We start from the raw sequence: 12,554 nt of genomic DNA, 5'->3' as shown, positions 1-12,554 counted from the left end.
AAACGAAGCCCTTTCGTTTTTTTTTAATTCCTTTGCATTCCGAAAAATGAATCCTTACAACAACAACAACCGCACATGATTCTATCGATACAGGCCTACCTGGCTGTACATCCGCATATATAAAATTTCAGAACCTCTTATATTATATTTAAAAGTTTAAATTGTAGAAATAAAAACTAAGAGAGTAACGCGAGAGAAAGGAATGAGCTGTGCTTTTTTCCTGTCCGAATCTCAGACAGAGAAAAAGTTGGAGGAAAAAAAAAAAAAATTATGCTTACCAACTTGTTACTCCATATAAAAAACTAATTGGAGATATAATTAGTTTCAATAATTTATCTTTTTACTTTAAATTTACAGAACTTTAAAGAAAAACTATCAGATTTAAAATTCGAGTATGAGAAAACGATGGATACATGTCAATTTTCTTTCATTCAATTCAGGTAGGATTAAAAAATCACCTCTAAATAGAAAACAAACCACCCTCAACAGGTCCTTTTTTCCCTTGCATCCTTTTCATTCCCCTCAATTCAATGCACCTCGCATCACATCCCAAAATTAAAACACAGTGACTATCACATGAATTCTGCATTTACCATTTTGTTCACAAAATATCAGTTGTTCTCGTTGTCGAATGACGTTCCGCGCATGTACATAAATTCATTACATACGAACAGAGTACTCTTGGTATACATGCTTCAATTTGTATTATGTAAATCACATGGCTGCAATACTTACATGCCGGTTGGAAGAATTTATTATTTTCGGCAATGCGGCACATCAAGTTACAATTAAGATGGGAATATGACAAATATGAATGTCTTTTTCCCTTTGAATTTTGACCCACCCGCAGACAGAAAAGCAATAGAAAGTACAGTTGGCCAGGTTTCTCCATCATTCTGGTGCGTTACACACCTCCATTCATAAACCACATGGCAAACGACGGTTGACAATTCATAAATGAAACAGCATCTCCCAAGTAATGACTTAAAGAAATCTCTCAAGTAAAAATAGGACCTAAAATATACACCTGTGGATAAAAAAAACAGTCAAGAAGACCTAAAATACACCATTTCCAATAACAAGACAACCAATCGAAGCCAACTATGGATAAATGAAATACCATACTTTCTACAACAATCTCCCTTCCTCCCTATGTATACAAAATACTTTTATCTCCCGTGAATAGGATTACACTGTGCCTAATGGGACTTGGCTTTCTAGATAACTATTACAAATGCATCCAAACAAATAGAGAACTCAGACCCTCCCCCAGCTGCAACATCAAGATGGATAACACTCAAAATAGGTGTATTATACAAGCACTTCACACGGATAATCAAATTCATCCATCCTCAATCCCTGCCAGTTCATGGATGTCTCTGTGCACCTGGAGGAGCGGTTGGCCTTGGGAAATTATCGTTAAACTGGGCATCTGCAAATTGGGGGGCCTCCACATATGGACTCTTGGATTTTTTTATAGGTCCAAAGAGGGATGAAAATATGATTAAACAGTAATATGCATAAAAAGAAAGTAAAGTTAAATGGCATAAAGAGTTCAATTATCCTTGACCCACCCCATTCCACCTGATAATGTTAAGAGTAGTATATTGCATTTTCAAGCCTTTTCTTCATGAACAAGATCTGCTGTACGCTAGTAGCTCCTCATCTCTACCACCCAAACCCCCAAGATCCCCCCGTGAGGAAGCCCAAAGGAGAGAGAAGAATAAGACTTTGGTCATTTACAAACTTCGCAATATTGTTAAAAATTGTTATTGTAATATTCTATATCAGATTTTTCCTTCTTTTTGATGAACAAAACAACACGCATCCACTGACAAGCAAAAAAGGGAAAAATATATTTTCACCAAATGAACAAGGTCCACCTTATTTACGGTCTCTGTATATGGCTCATATTTACTTCTTAAAAGTAACAGGCATTTCAGTGTGGAGGAAAAAGTACCTGTGGTGCAAATGTTGAATAAGATGCCTCTTCAGGATTGAAAGATATTGGTGATCTAGTAGGAGAACCAGCAAGATGGTTTTGTTCACTACCATTGAGTTGTTGTACATTACCAGCCAAAGGCTCACCCTCATTTCCATTGGCAGACTTGGCCTTCTGTTTCATACCAAAGTTTCAACTCAAAAACCGATATAATAACAGAATGAACTTGAGCAGAAGAGAACAGATAAAGCCACCCAAAAGGTACCTGGAAGATTTTACCAAGAGTCTTTAGCCCCTTTGCTCTTGCTCGGAGCTCTTCTTTTTTGGCATTGTTATCTTGAAGAACCTAAAATAAAACAGTAAGGGATTAAAACCAAACAAGTTGGGCTCGCATCAACCACAAACTAAGCAACATCCATAAATAACAAAGATTAGCAAAACAACCATCAGACAAACACGGGACAGAGTAGCTTCAATGTCAGCTACATTAAGCTTCCACAGAGAATCAATCATCAATTTCTTGTGGGATTGCATATATTCTTCAAGTTCTTCTTCGGTATAGTTTCCTTCTGCACTGAGTTGCTTTTTCATGTCCTCCTGCAGCTGGATCAAAGTGATGGCACCTAGCACACCAGCAAGAACACAAACAAAACAAAAAAAAAAAAAAGATGATGGTCCTTCCACAGATTTTCCCTCAGGAAATATGTTCCTTCAAATATGTGTCACTTTCCATTGCAGTTTATTTGAACCTATTCGATAGCACCTCACTCTTTGTAATTAGTGATTAATTCAATTAACATCAACATCCTAACTCAGCACAACTAGAAGAAAGAAGGTTGTAAAAAGAACAATGGACCAAGGGCACAACAACACACTGCCAGAAATGTTAGCAGAAGAAATTCGATAGAAATGTCCTTCTATGTTGATCACCTTATTAATTTCATGGCAACAATGATTAATACTTGGTGTCTTATCTGTGCAACTTCTTCATCCAGCAACTAAGCACTTGAGGATTAAATTGATAGTCATAAAATATCAAGGAACAAGGAAACGCAGTTTTGGCCACTGAAGCTAGCAGCACATACTAACCTGTCGCTGCTGTTACTTGGGATTTGATAAAATGACCTTTGTTTCTAAACCATTCAGCAATGAATGGCACACCAAGATAAATTGCTTTCTTCCCAAGCTCTTTTGCTGCCTGCCTCACATATATATAACCAATTGTATTCAACATATCAACTCCATAAGCTGTATAAAAAGAAAAGAATCGAGTGAATCAGAAAGAATTCTTTGTCATTGCAACTGTATCAGTTGAAGATATCAAAATTCAATAAAATAAAAAACAAGATAGAAGGTTCAAAATGACAAGATGCCTGCTGTTAAAATTAGCATTTCCCTCCATATTCTTCAAAAGTTCCCAGCTACTAATTTCGCCAAATAAGCAACCTTAAGTTTCTATATAAGGTAATGTTTGGAACATCAAAAGGCAAGAAATCATTAATTCCCTAATAAAGTGCCATTTATTTCAGCTCTTGGGAGTGGCATCTGAACTGTACAAATTAAATTTCTCTCCTTAGCAGAACATAGAACTAAGAACCAGCTATTGCTAATGGTGAATCAGTAATTCAGGCATCTCAAAGATTGACCCAAGTGAAGAGTTGTGTATTGAGTGGGTATCGATTTGTGTGTAGGGTGTGTTTGTTTGATTTGTTAAATTTCAGATTTTAATCTATCTTGATTAACCTTGTGTAAGCAGCAGATTTGTAAGCTGTTTGTATATTGCAGAAATATTAGGAGAAAATTTAGGAGAAGAAATATACAGAAATATTAGGAGAAAAGCTTAAAGAAAGAATAGGATAGGTTTGATATTAGAATCCTAAATAGAGGAAACCTTCCTAAACCTTTTAAAAGTATATTCTCTGTCATATTTTTTAGGGATAATAATTTGGTATCCAACTTTATAAATAATGTAATAGTATAGAAGAAAACCATGGAATAAAATTTACAGTTTTCTTCATACATCATGGCCAAAGCAAAAACAAGGAACAGCTTTTACACCGTAACTATAAAAGCTGTCAAACAAATGTAGGTTAAATCATGAATAACCCAACCGAAAAACATCTACAGGATATGAGTCAAATTTTATGATACTTATAAATGATACCAGGGAGAATTTTTCCTTGGGAAAACAACAAGAAAAGATATAGAGATATTCACTGATCCTGATTGGGAAGGATCTGTCAGGGATAGAAGATTAACTTCTGGATATTGCTAATGTGTGTGGGGAAATTTAGTAACATGGCAAAGCAAGAAACAACCAGTTATAACTCGAAGCAGCATCGAGACAGAATTCAGGGTTATGAAACTAGGAATATGTGAAGGAATGTAGCTCTCACGTGTACCAAAAGGAGTATAGATTGAGAATTCTACTCCCATAAACATGTTGTGTGACAATCTATCTGCAATGACTATTACAAAGAATCCGATTCACCAGGATCGAACTAAGTATGTCGAGATAGACTGATATTTCATAAAGGAGAAGGTAAAATAAGTAATAATCAATGTGCTACACATTTCATCCAACCAACAAACAATGGACATACTAACTAAGACCTTGCCAAGAAAGAACTTTGAGGACTTGAGCTCCAAGCTTGACATGATCAACATCTCTGTCTAACTTGAGGGGGAGTGCAGAAATATTGGGAGAAAATCTAAAAGAAAAAATAGGATTTAGATTTAATATTAGAATCCTAAATAGAGGAAAGTTTCCTAAATCCTTTAAAAGTATATTTTCTGTTCTATTTTTGGGGAATACTGATTTGGTATTCAACCCTATAAATAATGTAATAATATAGAAGAAAACCATGGAATACAATTTACAGCTTTCTTCATACATCATGGCCAGACCAAAAACAAGGGAACGACTTTTACACCCCAGGAAAGCATAAAAGCTGTCAAAGGAATGTTTCTTCCCTTTCTCCCTACAATTTGTCCTCCACCCACTCCCCCTCCCCACCAGCCACAAAAAAAGAAAGAAAGAAGATTGCCCCACCTTTTCCTACATGTGGGCATTCATTACAGAGATGAGAGATTTATTACCTGCATTCGCCAGTCTCAATACCTCAGCCTCAGCATGCCTGACAAAGTCCTCTTTGTTTCCCTGAACATATTGGTTGAGTCGATTTTTCAGTATTTCCGCAAGCTTTTCTTCTCTTTCTTTTTGGACAACCTGTGGGTAAAAGTAGTTCGCACGAAGCACCAGTCAAAAAGACTTTCATATCTTAGCCAGATTGAACACATAAAAAGAAGAGAAAAATATTCAGCTTCATAAGAAAAGATATCATAAACTTCGTATAAACAAGTAACAGGTCATATGAGTCAAAAAGGCAGTATCCACAAACCGCTTTCTTCTACGCTGCCTTCTGAGAAGAGAATTCTTCTTTAGATGTTGGGCGGATATACAGATAATTCTCAGCATGGTTGGGTATATACCTCCAAGAAGCTCAAGATAACAATCTTGTAAATTTTTTTCCTTCCCTTTTGGGTGCAGTGCCAAAGAGCACAACGAGTAGAAGAATCTTTTAAGGCATTGGAGGCTCCCTTTTGTCTGTAAAGCCTAGGTGGTTATACATACAAAACTTTTGGGTCAATGGACACTTCCGTGTAGATAATCGCACTGAACTGTCTATCTGCCTTTTAGAGCATAATGCTTTTTGTCCCATAATTACCTTTTACACATAAGTGGCAGCCCTATTACCAATATGGAATACAATTGTCTTTTCCAAGCATATATATATATATAATAATAATCGCACTGAACTGTCGCGAAAAGGCAGATAAACAATTGCTTTTCAGTTATATTGTCTAAGAAGGAAAAGTCAATAGTAAAGGATGAATATTCCTCTTCGAGAAAGATTGGAAATCTGCAATGACATCCAGGCAGATGCTAAATCTTAAATAGTGGACAACTTAGATTAATCAAATTATATTCATCTTAGCGTCATTCTGAGAGTGCTTGGGATTGCTGAAAGAAATGTGTTTAAAGCAATTGGGTGCTTTAAGTTACTAAAAGCAAGTAAACTTATATTTAAAAAATAAGCAGTTATGCATTTGATAAAATATTGATTGCAAAAAAATAAATAGTCGTATTTTATAAAAAATGAACCAAAATATTTATATATTACAAATATTTTATTAGTTATCTTATTTTATGTATATATTATTAATTTAAGAAGGACATCAAGAGGATTATTAACTAAATTAGTAATATTTTTTTTTAGATAAAAGTTAACAGATGTATTAAAAAATGGCATCAAGGGGGTATCGCCCATGTACAAAGTATTACATATCTAAGAGAATATCAACAACAGCCCTAATGTCATCAAAAAATAGTAATATATATTACTAAATTAGTAATATAAAAAATAAGAACATAACAAGTTATTATAATGTGCTTATTTTCGACCTTTTTAAAATTATTTTCAAGAACCTAATAAACACACTATTTCTTGTATTATCAAACACAAAGATTGGAGCAAAAATGCTTAAAGGTGCTTAGAAACACTAAATAAACAATTCTAATCACCGCCTAATAGAATTTTTAATCTGAACATAAGGTAAAAGTCATCACAAACATGATATGTTCTATGGTCCTAGGCTTAGGATCTGATCATGGAATGAGATCTATAGAACTAGGATTTGGGACTCTTTAGAAAGAACCCACTGATCTCCAAAGTATAGAGACTAGAAATTTTTTAAAAGGAAAGAGTACGCTGACTTTTTCCTAAAACTTAGGATCTAAATACCATGACTTTAGACTTTATTTTTACCCTATTATTTAAATAACTGAAAAATAAAAAATTCCAAAACAGAAGACAAGAAAAGAGTTCAACGCAACTCTTCTTTGCCGTTTGCTATTTTCTGCTTGCTGATGTGGATCCCTCTTCAGTCCATGCGTCCTTGTTAGCCTTGTAAGACTCTGCTTTCTTTTATATTATTGATTATAATGTTACAACTCTCCTTCTAAGGTGCTTGTCCCCAAGCATCAAATGTGATAAACGAATTCAGAAGTAAAGGAGCTCCCAAAAGAAAAAAAAAACCCAGCTGTAGAAAATATGAAATCTAAAAATCCAGGTGTTTCATATAATAGAAAGAACTGTAACGAATTCCTCAGTCCTGGATGTGTCCAAACAATATGTATCAAGCCAAAAGTCTTCACCCAATCTAGAGGCAAAATATGTTCCCTTTGTAGCCAGTACAATTTTTTGTCCTGAAGTAGACTCCACAAAATTTTGTCAGCATGTACTAGAGGCGAAAACAGTCTTCTAGGTGTTGATAATAGCACTGAACATCAAAGATTTTCAGCCTTCTTTTTATGTTGATAATAGTACCGCATATGACTCCAACTAATAGGCCATTTTCCGCTTGCTATATGTGGTTCCTTCTCCAGTCTGTTGGTCCTTTTCAGCCTTTAAAATTTTTTGCTTTCTTTTACATATGGACCATAACAATATGATTTTGCTCAGCCTTTAATTAGGTTTCTGTATAATCTAGAGGTGATATGGTTATTTATAACATATATCCATCCATATGGTTATCTATCGGTTTAAATGATCAAATGCAAGTTAAATGGATAGTAAGTTGGTACTTCCAAAACATCCTGAAGTGGTATGAATTGGTAATTAGGTACAGATAATACTGACCTGACATAATGTATACTCCTGATAATGTTTCAGCAAAAACTGTATTTTCCCAGTCCAAATTGTTTTCTCCCATCTAAACTGCTTGACCTAGACATATTTCTGGTTTGTAAAAAAGCCCTGATCTTTTTGTTATTTTTGGATCTGCGATATTCTTGTTATAGAGATCCATGACTCTATCCCCTCTGACTTTGGACTTTCTGCACATACACACACATCTGCTGATCTCCTCGTGTATATCTATGTGCATGCATGAACATATAGTATTATATTTCAAATAAATATATATATTGAAATTAAGGCAAGAAGGGAGCACGACACAAATACAAAAGTCTTCATTATATGGTTTCCTTCTCGATATATACATATATTCATGTCTATATGCTCCATACCTATGGATTTACATGTTCAGATAGAAAAGTCTCCACTAGACAAACTTCAAAAATTCTGTCGGAATTCACAGGCAGACCAGTCAGAGTCCAACCTGGATAAATGGCCCTTCCCTACAAGCGTTACATAAACCTGGTTCTACTTTCGTATAGGACTAAAGCTTCACCCGAATATTTTTCCATCAACCTTGGTTCAACAATACAACCGGTTTCAAGAGAGTAGCACAATCAGTATTTCTTGTCTTAGAAAACACTTTCTAATATCTTGCTTTGTTCAGGAACAACTAAGAAACAGAGCCTCATACACGAGAAAAAAAAAATAAAAAACAGTGTAGAAAAAGCACGCAAAACCTCAATCAAAGAAATATCATGGATAAAAAAAAAGTCATGTATACATCTATTTAATTTATATGTATTGAATCAGGCATGTTCAGAAATTTTACCCTCATCTTTTCTTGCAATTTTTTAGCATCAAACTGCTCCCCCTCAGTGAAAATGTCTAGCGAAGCCATCGATGCCATTGCAAGCTGTCCTATGTATTCCTCGAAAAGCTCGCTACCAAAGAGCATTGCAAAAATTGCAGCAGGATCAATAATTGCATCACTGCAAGGAAGAGACACAAATATCAGCAAGTGAATTATCCCCCATCTTGCCAAAATCAGACATAATAGAACAAAGTACAAAACATTGTATGAACTTTCTGCTTATCAAATAATAAATTAAAACTAAGAAACTAACACTGAGATTCCTGATTTTCCATATGCATCATAAGCTTGCCGTTGGTCTGGATTACTTAGTACCTGGTAGGCCTCTCCCAATACCTAAATCCAAACAAAATATTAAACTGCCAATCAGATATGAGTCATTAGTTAACTTTAGACTAAGTCAACCTGAAGGTGATGGCACTAATGATGATAATAATAATAATAATAATAATAATAATAATAATCAAATTTCAAAAATAAGTGCTTAGGTAAAATCCTAGAAAAAGTCTGCAGGAAATGTACTTTGGAAGACAAATTAGGAATAATATGTCCGCCTAGAAATTAGAGACCAAAGCTAGATATCATGCCTAGATTTATTTTCTTAGATAAAGAGAGGACAGAATATTGCAACAAGGTGGTGCCAGCATGTACAAGAGATTTTTACAAAATTAGAAACCAAAACATCAGTAAGGTTCCCCAAGTTCTCCCCAAAAAGGATTAGGATATCCTGTCAACAAAATATTCAGGGATGGGAAGCAATAACCTCTAATTCTATGAAAGGAGAGCAAATGTCCTTAAAGACTATTGCTTCTTTCTCAACTAAGGACCCAAAAAAATGATAAGGAATGAGGTTAAAAGGTCTCCTCTTTTTACTTACTTTAAACCCTGACCAAGTCCATCGCTCCCCTTGATAGACTAAAAAGGTGTAAAGCCGAATCCCACAACCTTCTGGCCTCCAGCCACCACAATAGGAGATGGTTGAGGGATTCATAATCCCAAGACAAAGAGGGCAACCATTTACAAAATATTCCTCTCTTCCTCAAATTTTCCATAGTAAGAATTCTTTCAGAAAAACACAGCCTTGGGGATACTGCACTAGAAAATTTGAGATTTAAGGTTCAACAGGTTCTTCAAAAGAAAGCAACTGGGCATTACACTAACAGTCAAGCATCACAGCTAAGTGAGATTTGATTTTTTTTCTTTGAAATAAAAGAGAATATATTTATACCAATAGTACCAAGGGGATACCACTCATTTACAACAATTACATCTCAGTCAATTGATCTAGTACCATCCTCACATCCTCAAAATCCATACTATCATGTCCCAAGAACAAAAAACCAAAATTATGCATCCATCTATCCTTAATATTGTTAAAATCATTTTCAATTCCATTAAAAGTTCTAGTATTTCTCTCTTTCCACACAACCCACATTAATGACATAGGAATAAGCATTAAGTACAATGTTTAAAGTGAGATTCGATGGCATCATACAATCACGATTGCACGACAAAACCATAAAGTACGATGTTTTAAATTCTTATAATCATTCTTATTCTCTTGAAAGAAATTACAGGAGTACTTACATACTGTAATTTGTTTCTAATATAACTACTAACAGAAACTCTAATAAGAAACTGAAAAGAATTTAGAAAAATAAATAAAATCCTAATCTTACCATCACAAACACTACCAAATGATAGAAATGCAATTCCTAACCTAGTTGGATAATTGAATTAACTAAACCCCCTCTACGCCATAAGTTACAAATGCTACTTCGGACTTCACCACCCTTTACAGGGAACATAATCAAGTATGAGAAGGCATGATGAAAGTAACAAATCCAGAAGTGTAATGTTACCCTCATATAGACAATTAAATAATAACAAAATAAATAATGGCTTAACTGCATATATGGTCCTCCGTTTTTAAACTTATTCCCGAATCGGTTCCACACCTTTGAATTCTTAAAAAGTATAAAAATATTTCATTTATTTTCTATCAAGCCCTTCATTGACCAAATGGTAGGTCAACATATAGAAATTTAATATAACCACAAAATAATATATCAAATGAACATCAGAGATGTATGCAACAGCTTATATGGCTTTAGAACAGTCAAAATCTAATTTTTAAACCACCTACATTGCAAAAGTTGATTGTTACCATCAACCCTCAAAGACAGAAAAGAAAGGTGATTTGGCTGTTTTAAATATGATGCAAATTACTCGACATTTATGTACATCCAAGGACAATGAAACAAGGCAACTCAAATTTCTCAACATCTCATTTAACATCTTCGCACGAAGGCCCTCGTCCTGTTACCAAAGTAAGCCTCCAATGATAAGGAAATAAGGCAACTCAAATAAAAAAAACCACTAAAACAGATATGTACTAGGAGTTACATATGCATAGATATCTATTCAACTCCAATAAAAAGGTTTCTTCCATGCATTAGCATATACACCAGTTCCGAGGAGCCCATATTCTTATTTCATTCCTATGTATGACACATTTAACGCTCATATTTAGGATACATGTTTCCAGACATGCAAAAGATTATAGAAAAAATGAACATGAAACTGAAACATTACGATCCGGATTCGAATTATTTGTTTCATTTAATACGCAATAAGATGGTTTACCTGAAAATTCTGTGCTGCAAGAGGATCATTCGGATTTTTATCTGGATGAACCTGCCGTGCCTGCCAGACACAAACAAATATTTTTTTAGGCCATTTTCTGGAACTCCAAGACAAGATAATATTGCTTGTGATTTGTATCCACAAGAAATGGAGCTTTATTATGGTATAAGCAAAGGCCAATTCTACAGCAGCTCTCCTTGTTTAGAGGCAGCAGTTCATGTCAATTTTTAATTATACTGTTGCCATTTGGCTGTCGTTGCTAACATTTTCACTATCATGCTTCATAACTATGCTTAGTTATAATTGATACCAAAACGGTCACAAAACATTGGTAAGTAGGAACAAAATATAGTTCATTCAGATAAGTGACAAGAGCCCAGAACATCATAAAACTCAGATGAGATATTAGAAAAACACAACAAAACTCTAAATATCGTTACTCATGACAACAGAAAATATGCAATGGTAACTGGCAAGAGACTGGCATATCAGACACAGTGAACAGGGACAATCCAGTAAAAATAACCTGCTACAACTTCCTTCCCTCACGAGAAAATGAGAAAAATTATAAATCCATAAACTAGGGTAACTAAAGCGTCTATACGAGTGAAAGATCAAGGTGTCTTTGGCTCCTAACAATAATGCAAAACGATCAAGATCTATCAAGGTCGAGACATCGAAAAAACTGGCAAATGAAATCGGAGAGGCAATCAGACTAATTCAAAATCAGAAAAAAACAATGGACGAGATTAAAAGAAATATAAAGAAGAAATACCTTAATGTAATAAGCTTTTTTGATCTCCGCCTCTGTAGCGGTAGGGCTGACCCCGAGCACATCGTAGTATTCCGTCTCCTTCACCATCTCCGATAAATCGACGACAACAACCCCTTAGTACTAGTGGTAATTTAATAGCAGTCAATTGTTCAATTGCGAAGCAAAAATTGCCGATCGGCTTCTCTGTAATCAGACTAAGGAAGTAGAGAATGTAAGTTATCAGAGGTGTAAGAAAAGGAACGCGATAAGATTCCCAACAATCTTTATATACTTCCAATTTTGTTCGAAAGTCGCTTAGGGCGTTCCTGCACGCGCATGCGTTGACTGCTATCCGTCTGCCTTCCGCGTTCCTATTACTTTCCTATTTCATTTTTATTTTTAAAAATTGAGCAAATTTTTTTTCGGTGCCGGTTGAATTGCTCAAATATTTTCCTATTTGTCTCATATGATACAAGAATATATTGCATGTGTGACACATGACTTGCGTCGTGCCTGGTATGGTGTGGGAAATTATTTGTTCTTCTAGGCTTTTACTCCTTTAAAAAAGTCCATTACATGATTGACAAATTAATCACTTCAAGCATTTAAAAACCTTTGCAATAACCGTGCCATTTATAA

The 12,554-nt window shown here is 34.8% G+C and overlaps 1 protein-coding gene across 2 annotated transcripts; it reads right to left on the bottom strand.

Annotated features, from left to right (window-relative positions):
• Positions 1-1,076: 1,076 nt before the first annotated feature.
• On the bottom strand, positions 1,077-12,292 carry LOC110816783 (DNAJ heat shock N-terminal domain-containing protein). 2 transcript variants are annotated; one of them, XM_088222222.1, is made up of 10 exons: positions 11,937-12,289; positions 11,162-11,221; positions 8,769-8,851; positions 8,474-8,633; positions 5,042-5,171; positions 3,032-3,190; positions 2,387-2,565; positions 2,208-2,288; positions 1,961-2,116; positions 1,077-1,463 (listed from the first exon to the last, which is right to left on the bottom strand). In XM_088222222.1, the coding sequence occupies exons 1-10, from the start codon at positions 12,021-12,023 to the stop codon at positions 1,368-1,370; spliced, it is 1,191 nt and encodes a 396-aa protein (XP_088078348.1). In that variant the 5' UTR covers positions 12,024-12,289; the 3' UTR covers positions 1,077-1,367. The 2 variants fall into 2 exon arrangements, with proteins under 2 accessions (XP_088078348.1, XP_088078352.1); XM_088222226.1 differs by having other exon boundaries at positions 1,410-1,668; positions 11,937-12,292.
• Between the last annotated feature and the right edge of the window lie 262 nt (positions 12,293-12,554).

This window comes from Carica papaya, chromosome 1 (assembly GCF_054855325.1).
Source record: "Carica papaya isolate Zhongbai chromosome 1, ASM5485532v1, whole genome shotgun sequence".
Lineage (NCBI taxonomy): Eukaryota > Viridiplantae > Streptophyta > Magnoliopsida > Brassicales > Caricaceae > Carica > Carica papaya.
The sequence above is the reverse complement of the archived record's forward strand: the minus strand, read 5'-3'. Positions and strand labels throughout refer to the sequence as shown.

What these genes read in the sequence shown, in the direction of transcription:
- LOC110816783 (XM_088222222.1), bottom strand. Translation starts at nt 12,023, where the DNA reads ATGGTGAAGGAGACGGAATACTACGATGTGCTCGGGGTCAGCCCTACC. An exon ending in AATTGCAAGAAAAGATGAGG is followed by an intron (nt 5,172 to 8,473) that starts GTAAAATTTCTG and finishes TTTTACCCACAG; the next exon opens with GTTGTCCAAAAAGAAAGAGA. An exon ending in CCAAGTAACAGCAGCGACAG is followed by an intron (nt 2,566 to 3,031) that starts GTTAGTATGTGC and finishes CTGGTGTGCTAG; the next exon opens with GTGCCATCACTTTGATCCAG.